This window comes from Berghia stephanieae, chromosome 5, assembly GCF_034508935.2.
Source record: "Berghia stephanieae isolate SIO BIC M18660-M18661 chromosome 5, UCSD_Bste_1.3, whole genome shotgun sequence".
Lineage (NCBI taxonomy): Eukaryota > Metazoa > Mollusca > Gastropoda > Nudibranchia > Aeolidiidae > Berghia > Berghia stephanieae.
Genome location: NC_088364.1, coordinates 25739737 through 25766084, shown reverse-complemented (window position 1 = coordinate 25766084; position 26348 = coordinate 25739737). Strand labels below are relative to the sequence as shown.

At 37.6% G+C, this 26348-nt stretch overlaps 1 protein-coding gene across 1 annotated transcript in view; it reads right to left on the bottom strand.

Annotated features, from left to right (window-relative positions):
• Window positions 1-26348, bottom strand: part of LOC144972664 (uncharacterized) — a 181886-nt gene that overhangs the window by 84447 nt on the left and 71091 nt on the right. Inside the window, exons 26-32 of the mRNA XM_078914143.1 lie at window positions 22111-22250; window positions 17655-17790; window positions 16346-16584; window positions 12270-12447; window positions 5889-6043; window positions 4786-5061; window positions 185-443 (exon numbers count right to left, since the gene is read on the bottom strand). Of these exons, the coding sequence (XP_078770269.1) occupies window positions 185-443; window positions 4786-5061; window positions 5889-6043; window positions 12270-12447; window positions 16346-16584; window positions 17655-17790; window positions 22111-22250 (1383 nt within the window). The remainder of the gene's footprint in view (window positions 1-184; window positions 444-4785; window positions 5062-5888; window positions 6044-12269; window positions 12448-16345; window positions 16585-17654; window positions 17791-22110; window positions 22251-26348) is intronic.

Below are 26348 nucleotides of genomic sequence, written 5' to 3'. Positions count from 1 at the left end.
CTGTGTTGGTTCGATTGATCAAGCGGTAGAACAGTGGGTATTTTATCTAGACACGTGCCATCGATAGTAATACCTGTGTAGTTCGCTCTGTATACTAATCACTGCAATTTTATACATTATGATACTGTCCGAGAGGCGTGGTTATCAAAGTGTCTGTTGGTTTAAATATAATATGTTGGCTCACCTGATTTTCGGTCATGAAGAGCTCTCATTGCCACCTCGGTGAGAATGTGCTTGAAGGCATAGAGAACAATACAGGCAATGGCAAAACACAGGAGCACGAACTCCAGAAGGTTCCAGAAATCGTTGAAATACTTGATCTTGTTGGCTTTGAGTTTCTTGATGCAGCGGTAGAAGAAGTACATAGTGAAGCACCCAAAGAAGACCTCCATGATAAGGACAATGAGGCCAAACCCTCCCACATAGCTTATTAGGCGGAATACCTGCAACGCAATCAGATGAATGGATTGTTACAACAATTAGAATAATAAATAGTGGATTATCTATAAACCAGACATGTCTAATATTGCAAAACATTCGTAAAGTGAGGAAAATAGCACCATTTACACCAGACCTGCCATTAATATGCATCAGCAAGAGAGGATCTTTGGCCTTGTACCAGACTAAACTGCAAGGGCCCCGGACACAGCTGAGGAAGACAACGCAGTTCCTTCACCAACTAGACATTCAAAAATGAAGGCATACAAGGACGATCGCAGAAAAAGAAGAGAAAACTTCCTGACCCATCGCATTTTTCTATTATTCTCAACTTTTCAACCGACTGTAGCAATTGCTTGTTACCCTTTTGATAGAACGATAGTAAATTGCGAGGTACTTTCCGCTACATCTAACATACTCAGCTACCCTATCACTGCCGGGTGGACAGGAGGGTCAGAAAAAAAAAAACTCGACTTCACCTGGTATTGATCTCGATCCCTTTGCGTGTGAAGCGAGTGTTCTACAAACTGAGCTATCGGGACTACCACAGGTCACACTTCAAGTGTTATACCGCTTGATGAGATAGCCGACAATTCCTTCGAATTATTTCCTATATTCTATGCTGCGATTATATCAGCGTTCTCTGTGCTGTACAAATCTAAGAGGCCCGGCAGCTGACTACATGCGTTTACCTACTCTTTTATTTGCAGTAATTTGACTTGTAAACCAATCAATAAAATAAATAACACTCTATATGTATTTTCATATTTTAGCATTTTTAGCATTTTCAACTTGGACGCACAATGACATTAAACCTCTTATTCTGCCTGAAAAATCATGTATTTAAAAAATTGGCCAGAAAACTCGACATTCAAATATCGATCGAGTAAAATGACCCTCATCTTTAGCAAAAAAAAATCTCAAATCTGAGGACTTGGCGAAGTTTTTCCAAAATGAGTAATTTTAATCATCAATATTTGAAGGACGAGTTTTCTGGCCAAAATTTAAAGTTCCTTTTTATCTTTTTTTTTCTGTTTAAAAGAAAATAGTACGACAGTATTGTACCTTGGGCGGGAAACTTTTAGTCCATAACACAATATGTATCATCGGATTAAAATTGACCCTCTCCCCAACTTGTCAAAAATGTCTTAATCCCAATATTTCTTACGTTTTGGCTCTAAAGAATTCTCAGGTTTAAGACTTTTTGACAAATTTAAGGTAATCTATATCTTAAGTAAACGTTTTAAAAATATTTCTGGCCAAAACTAAATTATGAAACTTTTACGGCAGCACGTTTTACCACCATACAGAAATCTTTATTTCGGCGGATAATGTCGATTTAAATATAATCCAATTCTTGGCGCTTACACCCTAATTCCAGTTTGACCCTGATTAGATATTGTGTTCTTTTTTTTTTTTTTTGATTTATGTTTTTGTTCTTTTTCAAAGTTATCTGTCTACCGCTATTTGATTTTTTGCACAAACAAAACCAGAAGCCGTCATCTGACGCTCTTTTTGTCAATGTGTATCTCATGGTAGGTTGGACTGAATTTTGATCATTCCCCTCATATATAGCTCGTAACGCATTTTAGTCCGAGACAATGGAAATAATCTCGGTCCATGAATCAGGCCCCTGATATTGGCTACGCAGTCTCAAGGTCGCTTGCCAGGAATTCTACGGTTGTCAGCATGTCCTCTGCTTGTTGGATCCCTTTTGTAATATTTTTCCACGTGTCCCCTGTCTTGTGCCAACGTTTTGAGAGAGAGTAGATTATGTTCCGCCTTTAGATTTGATAGAAAATTTTTTTGTAGTGCAAGGGCTTAGTAAAGGCGTGTTCTTTTGCTGTCGCTAATGATGTCCTGCCTATACCAGGTATTTAACAGGTCTCGAAAGGCGTTCGTGCTAGTAGTTTCCTTCTTTTCAGGTCTTCTTTCCCCGTTGATCTAATTCTCAAGCTTCCTGACATTTTCCCAATCATCAATTACTTTAATTTCCGTTTTTGTTTCGTTGACTTTGAGGTTCCATTGACTTACATTGAATAAATAAAAACAAAAAAATTAAAGCCTTTTTCAGATAACAGGAAAATACATTTTTTAAAAAGAAAGGATACAAAACACAAACTACAAATAAAAAGATAATGATTTCATTAATACCATGGATAGTTCAATAGTTTTAAAGATCAGGGGTAATGTGGTAGTCCGAATAACCTCTTTATTTGTCGTTGTATAACACAGTTAAGAGAGGGGGGGGGGGGGGGGGGGGGCAAATAGGGGGTTAAGTAAAGAGGTAGTAAATTCTTAAGGTGCCTTTGTATATTATATTCAAGAAGGAGTTGGAAAGGGGGGGGGGGGGGTGGCGTTTTCTGGAGTCAATTTTATCCTACTTCTAATATAAGCTTGACTTATACTCTTCCGATGCTCACGGGAAACAGAGTTGAAACATCATGATATGAAGTGAGTAGAAAAGTGCCAGAAGACAATAGAGAATAAAAAATTTTTTTCGCGGCGGTGGTGGGGTTTGAACCTGCGACCTTATTGGTACGACAACTCCGCCTGGCAGGTGAGAGCGTGGCTCTACCGTGTGAGCTATCCACGAACACAAAAATATTCGTTTCAAACCCAAAGTCATTTCTAGATCCCTCTCTCACCCACTTCTTGAGATCGCCGATTCGTTCACCACCATCGCGAAGTAATTTTGACCAGCAGTTAAGCTTAATAGCCAATATTCTCATCACAAACATATAACATAGAAACGATTGAGACATTGAGTATGCTCCGGTGTATGGGGTGAATTTTTAATTCAGAAAAGTGAGTGGAGCAGGCACTTATGTTGGTAACAACAAGATATGAAGTGAGTAGAAAAGTGCCAGAAGACAATAGAGAATAAAAAATTTTTTATTCTCTATTGTCTTCTGGCACTTTTCTACTCACTTCATATCTTGTTGTTACCAACATAAGTGCCTGCTCCACTCACTTTTCTGAATTAAAAATTCACCCCATACACCGGAGCATACTCAATGTCTCAATCGTTTCTATGTTATATGTTTGTGATGAGAATATTGGCTATTAAGCTTAACTGCTGGTCAAAATTACTTCGCGATGGTGGTGAACGAATCGGCGATCTCAAGAAGTGGGTGAGAGAGGGATCTAGAAATGACTTTGGGTTTGAAACGAATTTTTGTGTTCGTGGATAGCTCACACGGTAGAGCCACGCTCTCACCTGCCAGGCGGAGTTGTCGTACCAATAAGGTCGCAGGTTCAAACCCCACCACCGCCGCGAAAAAAAATTTTTATTCTCTATTGTCTTCTGGCACTTTTCTACTCACTTCATATCTTGTTGTTACCAACATAAGTGCCTGCTCCACTCACTTTTCTGAATTAAAAATTCACCCCATACACCGGAGCATACTCAATGTCTCAATCGTTTCTATGTTATATGTTTGTGATGAGAATATTGGCTATTAAGCTTAACTGCTGGTCAAAATTACTTCGCGATGGTGGTGAACGAATCGGCGATCTCAAGAAGTGGGTGAGAGAGGGATCTAGAAATGACTTTGGGTTTGAAACGAATATTTTTGTGTTCGTGGATAGCTCACACGGTAGAGCCACGCTCTCACCTGCCAGGCGGAGTTGTCGTACCAATAAGGTCGCAGGTTCAAACCCCACCACCGCCGCGAAAAAAATTTTTTATTCTCTATTGTCTTCTGGCACTTTTCTACTCACTTCATATCTTGTTGTTACCAACATAAGTGCCTGCTCCACTCACTTTTCTGAATTAAAAATTCACCCCATACACCGGAGCATACTCAATGTCTCAATCGTTTCTATGTTATATGTTTGTGATGAGAATATTGGCTATTAAGCTTAACTGCTGGTCAAAATTACTTCGCGATGGTGGTGAACGAATCGGCGATCTCAAGAAGTGGGTGAGAGAGGGATCTAGAAATGACTTTGGGTTTGAAACGAATATTTTTGTGTTCGTGGATAGCTCACACGGTAGAGCCACGCTCTCACCTGCCAGGCGAGGTTGTCGTACCAATAAGGTCGCAGGTTCAAACCCACCACCGCCGCGAAAAAAATTTTTTATTCTCTATTGTCTTCTGGCACTTTTCTACTCACTTCATATCTTGTTGTTACCAACATAAGTGCCTGCTCCACTCACTTTTCTGAATTAAGAGTTGAAACATCATATTTTCTTGGTTTTAGATATTTTACCATAATCAAGAGATATGGTTGCTCTTCCCAAAAACATTAAAATCCAAATATCAATATTTTGGTCATAAATCATGATCTCATAACCCTTTCTTCTCTATCCCTTCCCCTACCCCATTAAAAAAAAATTCTTACTTTAACTTCGGTCCTGGGCATTGCGTTACCAGTAGTTAGAAATTCTGTCAGAGCCGTCACCGAGGCGAACAGGTTGGAGTTAGGGTTGTAGACTGTAAACTCAAGGAAGATGGCCTTAGTGTTGAGGTCAAGCCAGTCTGCGTCCTTGGCCCCTTGAACTTTGACCTTGGTTCGACAGTAGGTTCGCTTTGTGAGGATAGTATAGCCACCACCTTTGTAGGTGGCCAGATTGCCCACGTATGGGGCTGTCTTCAGTTTAAACGAGTTTTGGTAGACCTGTGAAAGAGATCAAGAGATATAAAAATACAACAGGGGGCCTACATGAATGCAACATTATTTTTCAAAATTAAAAGCTGCTTTTTTTTTTTGGGGGGGGGGGGGGGGGGGGGGGGGAGGGGGGGGGCAGCAACTTCTAATGGTGTCACACTACTATGCTATGATGAAATTATCAAGGCGTAAATTCATCGCCGCTTTCATGTATGGTTGGTAACCCTCCCGGAAGCTTATTTTAATGTATAAATTAATTGTATCTTTGAACATATGAATTTTGGGTAATATTTATATGTTTGATTAAGGACATTGAACATGATTTCTTAAGGTGAAAACTAAAGTCTCACATTTCTGGTAACTCTAACTTTATAATCGTTTTTTTTTTAGCATCTAGTTTACCGTCTTGAGACGATAAGCCACATATATCGGACAATTAAAGGCACGACCATGATAACGAAGTGGAAACATAAAGCAATGCAACTGTATTTACCACATACCTGGACTCGTAAAGGATTCTTGATGATAATGATGATGATGATGGTGATGATGATGATGATGATGATGATGATGATGATGATGATGATAATGATGATGATGTGATGATGATGATAATGATGATGATGATGATGATAATGATGATGGTGATGATGATGATGATGATGATGATGATGATGATGATGATGATGATGATGATGGTGATGATGATGATGGTGATGATGATAATGATGATGATGGTGATGATGATAATGATCATGATGATCAGGATGACGAAGACGACGATGATTATTATGACGACGACGATGACAATGAAAACAATGAAATCCAACACTCACAAATGGCGAGTCCGAATCCTTGATCTTCTCCGCCTTCCTGGCAGACGGTTTTTTCCAGAATGGCAAATAGGGTTTTGTGTCGTCATCAGACCAGCCGTACTCGTCACGGCAATGGTTGATGATCTTCCTCATCGCAGGCAGGATCGTACACGTGTCTGAAATTATTTTAAAGTAAATAAATAAATAATTGGGGCAAATTCGCACAAAACCTGAAAACTATATTTTGTAATGAACACACACACACACACACACACACATATATATATATATATATATATATATATATATGTGTGTGTGTGTGTGTGTGTGTGTGTGTAATAAAAACATTAACAAGGTCCTGGGTTCGGCGTATAGTTGAGTCCTTGGAAACGGCTCTTTACTAACTTTCTCTCACCGTACTCAGGTGTAAAATTAGTACCTGTCCTGTAAGCAGCGTTGTCTCTGTCGAAAAAGTGTAATATCGCCTAACATGCGTCATGTTTCGTTCTATATGTTACGTGTTGCTGTTGGTAAGGAGCCCTTTGTAAAGAGCTTTGAGCACGTTCAGTGGATATTGCGCTATATAAAAGCTCAATTAAAAAAAACAACAACCACAAAAACATCAGTTAAAATCCTGACAGACGGGCACGTCTTGCCGGTAAGTAAAGAAATCTTGAAATCTTATGAAGGGTTTTGAGCACGAAACGTTACATGTTTGGTATTTTGTTCTTTTCCGAATCCGTTGTATTCATTTTTATTCAGCAGTTTGGGTGGGGATCCTGACCTCCCATAGCGGGCAGGGAGGTACATACTGTGTCTTCTATCCCCTTATATCTGTTATCCAACATGCTTTCTGTCTTTGTCTTGGAATGAGATAACTTGTTTTTTTTTCCTGGCCCTGGTCGGAGTCCTGGCTTGGAGGGAAACAGTCAAATGCATAGTTATTGTTTTGAGAGATGGTATTTTTTTCATTGTACATCATCTCTCTGTTATGTATTATTATATTTGTTATTTTGAATTTATAATAATGTAAGCATTTGAGTGTATTCCTCTTTGTTGGATTTTGTGCTTGTGTCCGGATGAGAGTTATAGGTGATTTCAAACTAAGTACATTGGTGGTATGCTTTTGGAATCTACATCTGATCCCTATCTGTTCCCAGTTCCCCAGTTCTTACTTTTTCTTGGGTACTTTAATTGTAATTCTAGAACTTTTTACTATCCTATTTTCTTCCTTTTTACTGGCGCTGATATGACCTTTATGTGTTGCAAGCGCCGTAAAACCCTTAAAAACAAACAATTATTCAGCAGTGGAGACCTCGCAATATTTGCAGTGTAATAAATGCTATTACAAATAGACAGTCATCTGTTATACGAATTATACTACTGTTTGTGGAAAGTAACATAGATCGAGCCAAATCTTTTGAGCCATCAACGATCAAATTAGGTCCGGTAATAAGGTCTGTAGGTGCGCGGAAATGAATTTGGCAATAGGGCGGTCAGAAAGCGATTCCCAACGTCAAATGACCCATCATGACGCCCTTGCGAAAGTAGACTCCGTTTCTACGTACTCTCAATAGTGAGAGACGAGGATGGCGACACGCTGTTTATAATATGCTTTCACACCAGAGGACGTAGACGCTACCTTTTCACTTTTTATATAATAAAATATGTGATGTATGAAGACAATGTCAGAAAATATAAAGATTAGTCTATAATTCAAAGAAAACAATCAAATTGGCAAATAAGATAAATTAAAATAACGACTCATAATTCACACTTTGGCAGTATTAAATATGGTTTAGAAACCCAAAATAGATGCTATCTGGCTCCAACCTTTTCTTGTTTAAAACGAATCAAAATGCCTAATTATCTATGCAGTTGAGGTTAGAAATGAGTATTTCTATGAATATTTCGAGGTAATACGCAGGTCTGCAATATTGAATGAACTTCGAATTGGTTATGTAAGGTAATAGGTGTGAAATACCTCACCCAACTCCCTCTTTATCTTTTAAAGATGTCTTAGGTTTAAGACTTTTTGACAAGCAGAAGATCAGCCGATATACTTTGAAGTAAAAATTTCAAAGCCAAAGTGCACTGCTGATACACTGTTTTGGTTTCCACCGTTGATATTTTTGTCCATTCTCGAACATTACATTGTTGTTAGAGATAATTTCCCTTGAAGCCAATTTAACCCCGAGATCGTTCAAGACTTTAAAACAGAATCTGAATGATTCTTTCTTAAATGAAAAATGTCTCATTTCTAAACATTGGGAAAATAAGAATCTGACGTAGATTTGAGCTGAGAAAATTGGTTAGCCTAATAGTGATACCATCATGTATGGAATGTGGAAAACTCTATGCGCGTGATGATGATGATGATGATGATGATGATGATGATGATGATGATGATGATGATGATGATGATGATGATGATGATGATGATGATAATAATAATAATAATAATAATAATAATAATAATAATAATAATAATAACAAACGCCCCCCCCCCGCCCATAAAAAAATAAAAAATCTAGAGCATTTTATAGCGCAATACCCACTAGACGTGCTCAAAGCCCTTCACAAGGGGCTCGTAGCCATTAACATTTAACATGTAGGACGAGACATGACGCCTGTTAGGCGATATTATGATTTTTTACGTCGAGGTTCTCATTTTAAACTTGAGAACGGTGACAGAAGGTAAGCATAGTGCCTTTTCCAAGGACTCTATAAAGCCCGCTCAGACTGGGACTCGTATCCTGGACCACATAGCCGCACTCGCATCTACGTAAAAAAGTGACAACGCATGAGTTATGACTTCTCGTTTGTTGTAAACAAAGGGGAATAACAATGTAATAAACGAACACATTTACTCAATATTTTTCTATTCGTAGCTGTCTTTCCTGGTATCTTTTCGATGGCAGTCGTGGTTAACAGTTGAATATTTCATCCTTGTTACAAAATCAATATATCACGATAAACGTAGTGAGTAACCGAATGGGTTATACTCGACGTGTACTTGCAAATAAGTACACCTCAGTAAAATAATTACAAAACGTTGGATCCGGCGTTATGTAACAGGACAAAGCGTAATGCACTACCCGAGCTAACTCAAGTATGATGGTTATATTGCTACTCACATAAGTATGAATATATATCTTGCTATCTATACTGTGACTATGTGGTCTTGTGGTATGCCACTCGCTTTGGGATAGGAAGGTCCTGGGTTCGAGCCTCGCTCGGTGAATAGTTGAATCCTTGGAAAAGGCTCTTTACTCACTTCCTCTCACCGTACCCATGTGTAAAATGAGAACCTGGCCGTTAACAGCGTTGTCTTTGTCCGAAACAATTCTAATATCGCCTAACAGGCGCCATGTCCCGTCCTTCATGTTATGTGTGGTATTGGACAGTGAAAGGGCTTTGAGCACGTTTAGTGGATTTGCCCTATATAAAAGCTCAATTTTTTTTTAAATGTATGTATTTATTTTTTTACTAACATAAGTATGAATGAATATCTCGCTATTAATAATATAAGAATGAATGAATATCTTGTTACTAACATAAGTATGAATGAATATCTTGCTACTGACATAAGTATGAATGAATATCTTGCTACTGACATACGTATGAATGAATATCTTGTTACTAACATAAGTATGAATGAATATCTTGCCACTGACAAAAGTATGAATGAATATCTTGCTACTGACATACGTATGAATGAATATCTTGCTACTAACATAAGTATGAATGAATATCTTGCCACTGACATAAGTATGAATGAATATCTTGCTACTAACATAAGTATGAATGAATGTCTTGCTACTAACGTAACTATGAATGAATAAATTGTCGAATGTAGTGACAGATAATATTGCAAGAATGAGTGTACAAAAGTGGCACTCAAAAGGTAACCTAGTCTGTATGTAAATCAATTCTATATGGCATGTGAAGTCATTATAAAATGCATTGAGCAGGATGAAATCGACAATATGAGATGTAAACATATAAAAATAACCATTTATATTCATTTGTATCCAATGTTTATTCTTCTTATGATTCACTGTCTTACCTTACTTACCTTACCTTACCCGGGTTCCATCTCTTTCCAGAGGTCGGATGTCATGGCTTTCCATCCTTCACGGTCCATTGCAGCCTCGTTACAGTCTGCCATGCGCCGTCCTGTAGCTTCCTTGATGCCATCTGTCCAGGATTTCCTTTGTCTTCCTCTGCCTCTCTTTCCTTCAATTCTTCCCTCCATTATCCTTTTTTCGAGACTATCATGTCTTCGCATATGTCCAAAATATGACAGCTTTTTGTGCTTCACAGTCAAAAGAAGTTCTTTTTGTTTTTGGCCCATTAGGTCGAGGACTTCGATGTTTGTTTTTCTTGCTGTCCAAGGTATTTTCAGTATTCTCCTGTACGTCCACATCTCAAAAGCTTCAATACGTTGTTCTGTCTGTGCGGTTAGTGTCCACGTTTCACAACCATAAAAGAAAATGGACCACACATAGCATTTGGTGCATCTCATTCGTGTTCTGATGGAGATATTTGTGTTGTTGAGGATTGCCTTTAGTTTCATGAACGCATTTTTGGCCAGCATTATTCGTCTCCTGATCTCTTTGTCAGACTTTGCATCGGATGTTACCAACTGCCCCAAGTACGTGAACTCCTTTACTTGTTCCACTGGACACTCTTCTATTTCTATATCTATGTCTATGGGCTCTTTCTTTTTTGTTATCACCATTGTTTTTGTCTTCTTCGCATTCATGAACAGCCCCTTTTCTTTACTCTCTTCGTTCACTTTTGAAATTAGCTTCTGTAGGTCTTCCTTACTTTCCGCCAACAGGACAGTATCGTCAGCGTAACGTAAATTGTTGATGTTGTGGCCACCAACCTTCAACCCTTGTGCTGTTTCTACTTGCCGAAATATAGACTCTGTGTATAAATTAAACAAGCAAGGAGACATAACACATCCCTGGCGCACTCCTTTCTTGATTTCAATTGCATCTGTTGTATCTGCCTGCACTTTTATCTGAGCCTTTTGCTGCCAGTACAGATTAGCGATTAGAGCCACATCATTCTCTTCCACACCTATTGCCACAAGTTCCTGGATAAGTTTCTGATGACTAACAGAATCAAATGCCTTTGAGTAGTCGATAAAACAGGCATATATGTCTTTTTGGACCTCTAAGTATTTTTCTGACAGGATTTTTAAGTCGAAAATTGCCTCCCTGGTGCCACTGTTCTTTTTGAATCCAGTTTGCTGTTCTGAAATCTCACGATCTACTTTTGACGAGATTCTTTTCAGGATTATTGTCAGGAGGAGTTTCAGTAGATGGCACATAAGACTGATTGTTCTGTAGTCCGAACACTCAATTGCACCCGCTTTCTTGGGTAGCAGTATGAAGATAGAAGTGCGAAGGTCTTCTGGGATGTGCGTTGACTCGTATATTTCATTCATAAGGTCCGTTATCACATCAACACCAAATTCACCCAGTGCTTGCAGCATTTCTGTTGACACCCCATCTATTCCATTTGCCTTCCCTGTTTTCATGCAGTATAGGGCTTTCTCTACTTCTGATCTTAGGATTGTGGGTCCCCGTAGAAAGGACTGTATATGGTTGTCACCTCTGTCCGCATTGAATAGCTCCTCCACGTATTCTTTCCATCTATTGGCGATTTCTTCCACCTCAAAGAGGAGTCTACCTGATTTATCTTTGATGCAACCGCCAGATTGAGCGTTTTTATATGTGAATTTCTTGATTTCAGCAAACATTGGTCCAGGGTTTCTCTCATGTGATAGCTTCTCAATACGGTGGCACTTTTCATCAAGCCAGTCTTCTTTAGCCTGGATACACTTTTTCTTTACTGATTTGTCCAGTTCATTGTACCTAGGGGTGCCCTTTGAATGTTTCTGTTCTCTCATAAGATTCAAAATCTCATTCGTCATCCATTCTTTCTTTGCCTCTTTAGATTTTTTGTTTAGCATTTTCTCGTTTGTAGTTGTTATTGCACCTTTAAGAGAGGACCATTGTTTATCAATTCTACTCTTATACGTTTCTTCTGTTTCTTTATTTGTGTCTTCTTGTTCTTCCATAAGACAAAAATACGTATTTTCTACTTCTACAGCATATTTCGCTCTGTCTAATGAATAAAAAATATAAGTGTTTGGATGTGAAACTTAAAATCCACGAGTCTATCCCACTGAAGTGGTATCCCCCCTGAGTGCCCGGTATTTGGGAAACTAGAAAATAATCGTCGAAGATTGGGCACCCAGAGCAACGAATTGACTGGGACAAAAAACAAAGATTACGCTAACACAGAGTTCTACTGTGTTGACGATAGACTTCTGTGCGGGTAAATACGTACTAAGGGAAGTAACCAAATTAATCTATAGCCAACCATTTTTAATCCTGAGTTGTCTTATCCTGGCGACGCCTACCCTCCTGGATTCCATATCGTAGATACAGGCAGCGTCTTGCCAATACGTGATGTTGGTGCCGTTAGCATATTTCACGGCATAGAGTGCCGGGAGGAGGGTCCCCTGAAGCCATTTCCAGTAATCCGGCACTGTACGGATCTGTAAGAATAACAATTTATATCATTATCATTATCAGGATGATGATGATGATGATGATGATGATGATGATGATGATGATGATGATGATGATGATGATGATGATAATAATGATGATGATGATGATGATGATGATGATGATGATGATATTATTATATATTATTATTATTATTATTATTATTATTATTATTATTATTATTATTATTATTATTATTATTATTATTATATTATTATTATTATTATTATTATTATTATTATTATTATTATTATTATTATTATTATTATTTATTATATATTATTATTATTATTATTATTATTATTATATATTATTATATTATTATTATTATTATTATTATTATTATTATTATTATTATTATTATTATTATTATTATTATTATTATTATTATCATACGATCTTACTGTATTATTATATATTTTTATTTTGGAATCTGGAAGTGTTTCCTTAGCAAATACGATCGGATTTCCTTATTTCTCATTAAAAAGGTATTTTACAAAAATAAAGAAATGGTTATACCCGTCGTCTGCCATAGTTAGTTAAATAAATGTCAGAAATATGAAGTCACAATTAACTGTTTTTGTAAACTTGACCTCCTTATGCGCTAATATTTATTAGGCGGGATAGAGAAATTGCTTTCACTCGGCTTTTTATTATTATTTTATATCGCCAATTGGATGATTGTTCTATCTTAATTCCCACAAAAGACATTAAATGTTTCACATTGTTTTGTCTGTTGGTTCGGTTTATCTGGTAGAGAGAACAGGTGAGTATTTTATATAACGCATAGCGTCAATTAACCCATTAACACATTACTTTGATTGCAAACTTTTGAGAAATAGCTTGTGTGTATGCCAAAGAGGATTATATAAATTTAATGTAGACTGGTCACAAGTAGAAATTCATCAATTCGTGATACAATGCTTCCCCAAATACATGTTTTCAACAACAACAAAAACAACAACAACAACAACAACAACAACAACAACAACAACAACAACAACAATAAAGAAATGCTGGACACACCAATCATTCTGATGTCGAGTATGATGAAGGAGAAATAGAACAACTACAGAAGGATTTCGTGGCATCACTATCCAATGAAATGTAATTTTCCTCCAGTTTGCGAAGGTTGGAACATGCCGTTTCCTAATCTTTACTTGTTATATCATTTATTTTGACTCGTCTGTGAGCTGTATTGTGTCGGTGACAGTAAAATTTGGTGTTCCTCCACGCAATCATTCTCTTTACTTGGGTCCAAATGAGCCCGATTGGATTGATCTGCTCACAGTGATATGTGGGACGTCACACAACCTCGTGGCCAAAATGCCCTGATTATTGATTAGACTGTCGGCTTTCTTGTTTGTTTCTTTTCACAAAGCAGTATAATAAGCCTTTGATAAATGGCCAGAATATGTAATGAAACGTGATTGAAGCCATGAAGTCATGTCAGCTTTTGTAGTTGATGGAGTTGGCGCATTGAAGTGCATGGACCATCGAATGGTAGCTTGCATTGTCTATCACAATACAGCTGGGTGCTTCCACGGAAGACAGGAGCGGTTCTTTAGCCAGTCTTCAAGCGCCTCTGCATTAACCCCATAATGATGATCGCAACCTTCCAGGTGATACAGAGAAGAAAAACTGGCATAGCATCCTTCTAAATATCCAGTATCTTCACAACCTGCAAGAATAACACTGATCCTCTGAACCCATGTGCTCTTTTCTACCCGCATTATTAGACGTCCATTCCTTTGTCGGCTGCATGTTTACGTTCACTTAGCTCAATGCATCATTGGATGATATCCATATCAAATTTATCTAGGATTCTTTTGCTACCACGTCGTTCCACACTGGTGATCTCTCTGTCGTATTTCGACAACAATCTTCTCAGGGCTGATTGTGAAATTCCAAGGTCTATAGCCGTCCTCTTTAATGGCTTATCGATAGATGCAAATAGACTTCTTTTCACATCTTTACGAGAATAAAACTGATAGAGATTTCGTATCGGATCGTATCGTTTAAGAGCTTATATAGGTTTTGAACACTTTTAAATGCTCTGTAAAACTTTCAAGCATAGATACAAATTTTCAAAGTTATATCAACAACATTCATTATTAATTTGCCAATTGTAGATATGCCATCACTATTTCAAATGATTTAACGCAAGAGATTTCATATCGGTCTCCGGTAATTACGACATGATGTAGAAAATATGCTATAATTCATAAATTAAAAATGTGATGCAAACCACATAAGTTGTAACTTTATATAAAGCATGTTGATTTAATTCGGAAACTAGTATGACGTGAACTCATAATCACCAGCCGGAACTAACGTGTCAGCAAGAAATATTTTGAAACACGATGAACTCATCTCTTACTTTGTGGTGCGTAACTTATTTACATATTTGACAGTGTAAAATTTCTATTTTTTTTTTACTATAGATTGTATAAGGCAGACAATGTAAAAGTTCAAGGTTACATAGTTTTGTGTGTATGTTGGTACATTATCTCCGGTTGGCGGATATTGTGAGTTTTAAAAAAACTAAACGCATGGCATCAATACATGTTGGCTTCGATGAATAATGACCAGACAAGATATCTTAAAGTTTTCACCCAGAGATGCAATTTCAACGATCTTACTTTACAATACACTGCAATGCTTAAGAAAAGCTAAATTAGGTCAACGGTCTGGCCTTGGTGCCATGTTACATGTTACATGCCATGCCAGCTGGGCTGAGCATGCCAGTGATAAATCACTGCTATGAATATGCATACTGCATACCCATGGTATATTAAGTAAAGGATAACAATTATAAAATAACCACACTTTACTCATGTAATTCAAACTTAAGGTGATCTAATTCCTTATCAACACAGTTCTTAAAAACGTTGATATGCAGATATAAAATTAGAACATTTATATAGCGCGAGGTCCCCATCCAAGAGCATCACTTGACATGTAGGGCGGTACATTAAGCTGTACTCTGGAAAGGCAATTAGAGGTCCCAGGTTTGAGAGGTTTTTTTGTGTTTTTCCAGAGTAGGTACGTACGGCTGTTAACTAGCAATTAATCTGATCCGTTTGTTTTCACCAACACTTCACTATAAACGCTTCACCAAGACAATGACAACTGTGATATGACTTGGGTTTCATTGCAATATGAACGTTTATTCTGGTCTCCTTGCTCGCACGAATAGAGATTGAGTTAATATTTACATACTGTTAACTAATACACAGTATATAGCGCTTATTAGCTGCTCTCAATGATGATTTAAATCTCATGGTGGAACAGCGTGAATTAAGAAATATAGCAAGATAAACACGCAGACTAATTTTTGGACAAAGCTATAAGTGCCAAGATTTAATGTCAATCTTTGATACTAGCGGAGAGAGAGAGGGGTGACGGAGTCGTTAGGGCATTGCAATGTGACTCGAGAAGTGACCGAGTCGTTAGGGCATTACAATGTGACTCGAGAGGTGACGGAGTCGTTAGGGCATTGCCATGTTACTCGATAGGTGACGGAGTCGTTAGGGCATTGCAATGTGACTCGAGAAGCTCCACTTTAGGCACTTTTGCTTTCTTTTTTCCTAGACAAGATATTAATCTCCAATTTGCTCATTTGGAAAAAAAATAATTTCTGTTGACATCAGGCTTTATGGGTTATCTATATTCCTTGTCGGAATGCCTGGACGACGGTATCTAGGGGATGCCGAGCGGAAGGTTACTATCTATATCTAAATTCTAAGGTCATGCTGTCGAAACGCCTAATTATTGACAAGAACACTCCGGACTAATCAAACTCGTGTTGTTAGCATACAGGTAAACCACGGGTATACACATAGTGCAATGAAACCAACTCCATGGTATTCAATTCAAACTCACATTATCAAATCCGGACAGCATGTTCTTCCTGACAATATCTCCATAGACAAAAGACTGCGGGTCTCTCTGCTGATAGGACAAGAAGAAGATGATTCCGAGGAAGATGAAATAAATGATGATCTCCTTCAGAACGGCCTCCATCTTCATCTCCATCAGACGTTGCTCTCTCGCCTTGGCCAGTTCTTCGGGGTCTGGAGGCTGGAACTCTGAATTATCCGTACGTCTCTGAAGCATGATTTCTGTTAGAAGAGATGAAATTGCAAGCGTTATCTGATCATCTTTGTTATAAACAATAAATTGGTGGAGCTAAGATTACGTCAATTTTGAAAGAAAAAAAATGTCAGAGGATATTTGGCAGAAGGTGGAATCAACAACAGGAAATATAATGGAAGCATCAATTTAATCAATGGAGACAGATAATATGGACGTTTCGGGTTTCCCCTTTATCAACAAAACACGATGAATGAAACACTAAAGATAAACGAGAGATGTGGGAATGGCGTTGTTAATGTGACTATAGTAATCAGAAGATTAAATATTTCCAATTAGTTTGGAAATAATTATAGATGGTACGAAAGACGGATATTTACATACTTTACACAAGTGAAAAGATATTTTGATATGACACTATCTGTCATATTTTGCTTGCAATAGCATAGGAGAAAGATTAAACTTTATAAACAGAGGATGAAACTCATATTTATAAACCTCCGAGTAAAATAACCTCGATTCCATAATAGGGAACAAAGGGCGGAGTAAAAAACAAACGGGTTCCTATCTCATTGGCAGAGTCACATCACTCTTCTGGGGGATTGAATACATAGCTTGTGTAAATGATCTTCTGGTTTCAGAGTGATGGCAGCCTATTTTCTAAATATATGCTGGCCGTCAAGAAAGATCATCCATCCTCGCTCTTTTACGTCCCGTAATCCTTAAAATCTGCCTATATATCCTGCAACGAAAATAGTTATTCAGCCTTATGATTCGATATGTAACCTGTTCATTATTAGTCCTCCGAACAATTGATTAAACACATACGTACACGGGTTTTGGAACCCCAAGAGTAGAAGGTGTGACGTCACGACATTGGACTATTGTTTACAATTTATAATAATGAAACATTTGTGTTATCGGGATGCGTTGAATTCCAAAGTTGGCGATTGGCGAATCTAAAGAAATGAATATACACTCAATACAACAAGAACCACTTAGGCATAATAAGAACACTCCAAATACAATTAAAAGTAACTGTATAATCATTTGATCCAACTTATAACGAGGAGTGTCAAATGGTATAGGAAAGACTCACGAGAAAGGCTAGCCTCATCCCTTGTATCTCCCAACTTCCTTCCAGCCAAAACCTTGTTAATGTCCTCGTCCAGATCTTCCTCCTCCAACTCTGGCTTCTTCAGAATACACGCGATGAAAGCGACAAGCAGAAGAACCTGGACAGGATACAAAGACGTATACATTGTATACCTGCAACGAGACTCCCATCATGCAGGTGTGGCAATAAGAAATGACTATTTTATATATAGCTTTAAAAATGGAGAAGTTGAGTGATGCTTCCATCATTTTTAGGTCACATTAGACGATTGAGAAGTGTGTGTGTATGTGTGTGTGTGTGGGGGGGGGGGGGTTCACACATAATATAAAAAGGACAACAATTTGATTCAGAGTTCAGTGCCAGAAACCTTTTTTGGTCATACGTTCCCAAGAAAAAATTGCAAGCCAGAGATTGTGCACAGAGATAGACTCCAGCAGCAATATATCCAAGTGACTGGCCTACGGCTACCCAAAGTCTTACACAATCTTGTTTACGGGATTAACATTAACCCCCGCCTCTCCCCCACAAGAATACGTGCAGATGGTCTGCATAAGTCTCACACAAACGTTTTTAAGTGATTAACCCCCACCAGTACCACTGCTACTACTACTACTACTGCTACTACTACTACTACTACTACTACTACTACTACTACTACTACTACTACTACTACTACTACTACTACTACTACCACTTCTTCTTCTTCTTCTTCTTCTTCTTCTTCTTCTTCTTCTTCTTCTTCTTCTTCTACTACTACTACTACTACTACTACTACTACTACTAGTGCAGAGCGGTCCCAAGCATGTTTAGGACCGCCGGTTCTACGGTACCTGGGAAATGAGAACCGCAAGGACCGGTTCGAACCGGTTCTTTTTCGACATTGGCCAATCACAAGGCGTCCTTGGGACCTTCAAACGATAGGAACCGGTCCAGCAGTAGATCGCTGTAGAACCGCTAAGTGTAAGTGAGAGCGGAGAAGGCGTGTTGCCTCAAAACATGAAAATAGTGCTATAACACTAGCCATTAAGCATGTGTTTGTGTGTGCGCGAGCGCGCGTGTGTGTGTGTGTGTGTGTGTCTGCGAAGATTGATGGAGCGGGTCGGGTCAATGTTAGGAAGTGAAAGGAAAAGGGATTGTTAATATTTTGTGTCTGTGGCATGCTGGACCAAAAGTATAGGAAGTGGGAAGAGTTTGTTTTGATTTTTTAAATTATATTTGGGGGGGGGGGGGGGGTTGTTGTCTCCATTCCTTTTTTCTCTTTTCGTGCGGCTATGTGGTCTTGTGGTATGACACTCGCTTTCGGATCGGAAGGTCCTGGGTTCGAGCCTCGCTCGGCGCCTAGTTTAGTCCTTGAAAGACTCTTTACTCACATCCTATCACCGTACTCAGGTGTAAAATGAGTACCTGGTCGTCAACATTGTTGTCTCTGTCGGAAAAAAATTGTAACATCGCCTAACAGGCGTCATGTCTCGTTCTACATGTTACGTGTTGCTATTAGTCAGGGGCCCGTTGTAAAGCGCTTTGAGCACATTTAGTGGATATTGCGCTATATAAAAGCTCACGTTTTTTGTTTCTTTTTCAATAAAAAAAATTCTATCTTTGGAAAGGACGCTGTCTATCCCAAAGTACTTTTCGCCAGATCTAACAAACCCAGCTACCCATTCACTGCTGAATAGACAGAGATCAGAAGAAAAAAAAGCTCGACTGCACCCGGAATCAATCTCTGGTCCCTTGCGTGTAAAGAGAGTGCTCTATCAACTGAGCTATCGGGCCCCCCAAATAATCTAATGGTGGTTTTTTAAAATACAGACGTTATAATTGTTATTTTTGAAGAAAGCTATAGTATGTGAAACTTGTAATTTGATTAGTTAAAACACCAAACGAAATAAAAATATTATTGTATCATCAAATGACAACAATGCGATAGAAAGGAGTGGTGACAACAGATAGCCAAAAGAAAAAAATCGGACCAGCTAGGTTCGAAACACACACACGAACACACACATACACACAAACCCATATCTTATAGTAGTCACATTCATTTCAAAGAATAACCCATTAGAGAAGAGGGGTGATGTCGTCAAAATAGATTATTGTCATTGCGATCATTAGTGTGTAGTAAATTAGGAAATTTACCCCGAGTAATGGAATCGTCCAAGGCGTCTCGCGGCCCCTCTTACCCCTCCACACACACAAGAGGGCGTATGTGCAAGAGGGGGTTGGTGCGATTAATTAAGTGGGATGGGTGGTTAGGCGAACGACCTAGACAAAACAACCGAGAAAAAGACCGAGAAAAGGCAGTAAAGAAACTAGAATCGCCGGGACCGTTCATATAGAAAGATAAGAAGTGAAGACCGCCAACGTGAGGACCGCCAACGGTTCTTCACATTGGGACCGGTCCTCCGGTCCCAGCTAAGGAACCGTGGGACCGGTTCTTGGGACTGGTCCTCAGCACGGAACTAACTACTACTACTACTACTACTACTACTACTACTACTACTACTACTACTACTACTACTACTACTGCTGCTGCTACTACTACTACTACTACTACTACTACTACTACTACTACTACTACTACTACTACTGCTGCTGCTGCTGCTACTACTACTACTACTACTACTACTACTACTACTACTACTACTACTACTACTACTGCTGCTGCTGCTGCTGCTACTACTACTACTACTACTACTACTACCACTACTACTACTACTACTACTACTACTACTAGTACCAGTAATTGTGCACAAAGATAGACTACAGGAGCAATCTACCCCAGTGACTAGTCTTCGGCTACCCAAAGTCTTACACTAACGATAAATCTTATACAAACGTTTTTATGTGATTACCCCCCCCCCCCCACCCAATCCCCACAAGAGAAAATTCAGATGGTCTCCATATGTCTCACACAAACGCTTTTAATGGATTAATTAAACCACTTCTCCACCAGAAAAATTCAAATTGTCTCTATCATTATTATTATTATTATTATTATTATATTATTATTATTATTATTATTATTATTATTATTATTATTTATTATTATTATTATTATTATTATTATTATTATTATTATTATTATATTATTATTATTATTATTATTATATTATTATTATTATTATTATTATTATTATTATTATTATTATTATTATTATTATTATATTATTTATTATTATTATTATTATTATTATTATTATTATTATTATTATTATTATTATTATTATTATTATTATTATTATTATTATTATTATTAATTATTATTATTATTATTATATTATTATTATCATTATTATTATTATTATTATTATTATTATTATTATTATTATTATTATTATTATTTTATTATTATTATTATTATTATTATTATTATTATTATTATTATTATTATTATTATTATTATTATTATTATTATTATTATTATTAATTATCATTATTATTATTATTATTATTATTATTATTATCATTGTTTGCCTTGCTTTATTATTGATTTTACTTACTCGATTTGTTGATGACAGTTATTATATTCTTGTTTGAGTTATATTGGCAATTGCCTAAAAATAAACTTTGGAACTTGAAATTCTATTACTAAAAATAAAACTTATTTTACATATAGATAGAGAGACGAATTACAGTCGCCGAAAACAATTAGTATGTCCTCTATAAAAACCGTCAAGGGCAAGACTCTCTGGAGTTCATATGCATGAAAAATCGAACAAATTTGTTCGATTTTCAATGAGGGTGAACTCGAGAGAGTATGTAAACAAATAAAACTCCACGACTGTAAACACGCCGCATACAAAACCCCCGGTCCATCCACTCCCTGACATACACATTCAACAGATCGAGCAACACATATTATCATACGCAACAATATGACAGAAGAAATAGTGACAGTATCAATTCAAGTTATAATCATTATTATGATTGGGGGTCCGGATAGCTCAGTTGGTAGAGCACTAGTTTCACACGCAAAGCGATCGTGATCGATCTCAGGTTCAGTCGAGATTTTTTTTTCTGACCCCTGTCCACCCACCAGTGAATGGGTAGCTGAGTTAGATTTGGTAGAAAGTTCTTTTGCGGTAGACCAGCGTCCTATCCAAAGGATAGGAAGCAATTGCTATTGTCCGTTTTGCGCTATATATATTATCATTATTATTATTAATTTTATGATGATGATGATGATGATGATGATGATGATGATGGTGATGGTGATGATTATGAACATGATGATGATGATGACGATGATGATGATGATGATGATGATGATGATGATGATGATGATGATGATGATGATGTTGATGATGATGAAGATGATGAAGCTGATGCTGTCGCTGCTGCTGCTGTCGCTGCTGCTGCTGATAATGATGATGATGATGATGATGATGATGATGATGATGATGATGATGATGATGATGATGACGATAATGATACCAACTTTGATGGGCTGCACAATGACCACAGATTGAAAGAATGAGAGACAAAAGGTCGTCAACCACTCGTTTGCTTTCTCTTTTCCCCATTGCATGCTGTACAGAATGGTAAAGAATCCAGATGAAACTATGCTGAAGAAACACACTGTGGATAAAAACAAACAAATAAATAAATAAATAAATGAATAGATAAATAAACTCGAAAACCGGGATTGCTTAGCTGTTGATTGTAGTTCGCTACAAAGTGAACAAAACGAGCTAAAGAAACGATATCCCGACAACAGCGGAGTTCAAACCTTAGATAAAATTAGCCTACAAACTCAGCCATTTTACACTCATTAGATAAATACGAACACGTTTATTTTGCGCATTCCTAACTGATATTTTTCTGGTATGATATAAGTGCTACCGAAACGCATGGGAACGGATGTTTAGATGACAATTGACATTGATGGACACTTTTCACTAATTTCCTTTTGTTTTTTATCAAACCAATCTAAATCACGGCAAATCATTAAAAGATATTTTTAAATTAACATTCTTATTAGTAATGTAACGCCCCCGCCCCCCCCCCCCCTTTCCCAAATAAAAAATAATGAAATTTTAAAAAATCGCGCTTTTGTACAGCACAAATATATCCACTCAAAGCGCTCTACAATGGTCCATAAACACACCTTCACACGTGCTCGGACACGCCTCTCTCTCTGATCATTGTTATTGTTTTTATTCGGCCAGATGGAGGACTCGTTGTCACACATTTTCTCGATTATGTTATAAACTTTTAAGTTTACACATAGTTTTCTGTGTTGGTTCTATTGATCAATTGGTAGAACAATGGGTATTTTACCTAGACGTGTACAATCGTGTACAAACCTGTGTAGTTTGCTATGTTTACCAATCACTGCCATTGTTTACATTATGACGACTGTCCGTCCGCAGGGGCGTGGTTATCTAGGTGTCTATAGATAGAATGAAGATGACGTCATTCAGACCTTTGTTATTGGTTTTTGCCATCCACGATTTTGAGTAATTCTCACTAAAGTGCATTAACCCTGCTATAAATGACCAATATCACACATATTTTTGTGTGTTGGTCCGTTACATTTCCGGATGGCAATGTTGTGAGTTTCTTAGTCAAACGTACACTGTCTATTGTTTTCAATCGCGACACTGCTGGTACTCATTCATTTCACACCTAAATGTCATGAAAGAATGTGAACAGAGAGCCTTTTCCACGGAGCTAGCTTTGTTCCGCCCAACGAGATCCGTTGGAGAGTGTCATGCATGCCACGCCATCACAAAGCTGCAGCAGTAAAGTCGAACCATGAGCCACAAACAAAAAACTGCATTTTCCCCCTGAGTCGAGAAAGGGGATGTTTGTAAAAGGTCATACCCAAGGCTGCAATGCCTTTGGTCACTGACTACAAATAACATCACATACTTTTAGAACAAGGCGAGACAGTCAAAATACATCTGAATCACCGTCACCTCCGAGACTTGTCTTTATAATGACGTGGATCCGGTCATCTATAGAGCCATAAACTATTATGAAGAAGATGGGAGGGATGAAATTATAGAATGATACTGTCAAAAAAAAAAGAAGACATTAAAATGCAAATATAATAATGGCGGCCACTAAAAGAAAGTAAAAAGCGACTTGAACTATGACGTCACTGAATGCTTTAGTTGATCCATTTACACAAATATAAACACACAAATATAAAATATCAGACTTTAGTGAAAAAGATAGTAGGGGAGTGACATTTGGTTATTGTTGTTTTTCTCTTGTCGTTTATACTTTCGCGAAGTTAAATTGTTAGATAGATTCAGTATTTCCAAGCAGAGGTGGTAGTAGTAGTTGAAGTAGTAGTAGTTGAAGTAGTAGTAGTAGTAGTAGTAGTAGTAGTAGTAGTAGTAGTAGTAGTAAGTGTGTAGTAGTTGTGTAGAGTAGTAGTAGTATAGTGGTGTGTAGTGTAGTAGTAGTAGTAGTAGTAGTAGTAGTAGTAGTAGTAGTAGTAGTAGTAGTATAGTAGTAGTAGTAGTAGTAGTAGTAGTAGTAGTAGTAGTAGTAGTACGTAGTAGTAGTAGTAGAGTTAGTAGTTAGTAGTAGCGTATAGTAGTAGTAGTAGTAGTAGTAGTAGTTAGTAGTAGTAGTAGTAGATAGTAGTAGTAGTTAAGTAGTAGTAGTAGTAGTAGTAGTTGTTGTAATAGTAGTAGTAGTAGTAGTAGTAGTAGTAGTAGTAGTAGTAGTAGTAGTAGTAGTAGTAGTAGTAGTAGTAGTGGTAGTAGTAGTAATCGTAGTAGTCGTAGTAGTGTTAGTGATGCTCGTAGTAGTAGTAGTAGTATTAGTTTTTGTTGTTCTTCTTGTTGTTACAATAAAGCGCTTTGAGTATGTTTAGTGGATATTGCGCCATGTAAAAGCTCAAGTTTGTTTGTTTTGTTTTTAATAGTGTGAAAAATAATAAGTTATTTGCTCAATTACCTTATTTGATTTTTTAAAAATGACGTTGATAACAATGTCACCCTCGCCCGGGCGGTTTGGCCGGATACAAAACATCTGGAGCGGTCATAAAATTCAAAACGACTAGAAATGGTGACATCCACAATATCGACTGATCACTGATCACGGTCAAATAGTCACTCAATATCCTGTTTGACTTCCCTAACTCCATATCTATCATTTCATGGCAACATGAAGACCTAATCATTCACAAATTATAACGATAAGATGGATTCAATGTATCAATAAAAATAGAGCTTTTAAATAGCGCAATATCACGGGGAATAAGCCCAAAGCGCATAAGAACGGTTCCTAAGTCAACAGCGACACTTAACACGTTGGACAAAACATAACGCCTGTCAAGTCAAACACACTTTTTTCCAATAGAGATAGATTTTATATTGCGCAATATCAAGTGAATAAGCTCAAAGCGTTTTAAAACGGTCCTAAGTCAACAGCAACTTATGTAGCGCAAGACATCACGACTGTCAGGCACGATTGCAATTTTTGCGACATAGACAAAGCTGTTATCGGTGACACGATGAAGAGATTTTCAAAGGAATTGTCAATGCGTTGTCACAGCGGGACTTGAAGCAGACAGCCACAGGTTAATTATTCAATCCTAAAGATTTTTGCTGCTTTTTAAAATTGGAAAAAAATGTATAAAAATGAGCATGTACATAGATAGTTTTATTCAACTTCCATTAACATGTAAAAAATAAAAACATTAGCTTCGATACTACGCCTATAATTTGTCTCAGAAAAATGTAATAAATAGACATGGGGTAAAAGTAACCCGGATAAACTACGGATATAGTCGGTTTTAGGGTTGAGTGAGTTAAAGGACCACAGTCAGACCACAGCCGCAAAATGTAAAAGCAAAGTGTGATGTCAATAAAAATGGTTCCCATCTCATTGGAAGTGTAAGACCATCGTTCGGGGAACTGGATACATATCTTGTAGAATAGATCTTCTGGCTTCAGAGTGACGGTATCTTATTTCCTACTCTAAATACAAGCTGGTTCGTCAATAAAGACCATCCATCCTCGTCTTTTACATCCCCGAATCCATAGAATATGGCTATAGATCCTGCTACTAAAATAGTTCTATGCCACCCTCTGATTCAATATGTAAACTATTCATTATTGGGTCCTCTAAAGGACGAGTTACATACACACCTCCAAGGATTTTTGAACAAGAAAAGTTGAAGGTGTGACGTCATAACCTTTCTTACCTATAGGACAATGGACGACTTGCGGTGAAAATGTATGAAAGCATCTCAAGAGACGTTAAAAAAAAATTTAAAATTGAGCTTTATATAGCACAATATCCACTAAATGTGCTCAAAGCGCTTGACAAGGGGTCCCTGGTCAACAGCAACATTTAACATGTAGGACGGGACATGCCGCCTGTTAGGCGATATTACAATTTTTCGGACAAAGACAACGCTGTTAACGGCCAGGTACTCATTTTACACCTAAGTACGGTGAGAGAAAGTAAGTAAAGAGCCTTTTCCAAGGACTCAACTATGCGCCGAGCGCAAGGCTCGAACCCAGGACCTTACGATCCGAAAGCGAGTGTCATACCACAAGACCACATAGCCGCACATTCCAGTAGACATAACACGACCGCATGGGTTTTTCATCACTTTCGTTTGTAGTTCAGTCACATTCGGTAAAAATCAATCGCTAGTTTTAGACCAGCCTTCTGATTGGTATGGTAGACACGAAAATCGGCTATGAA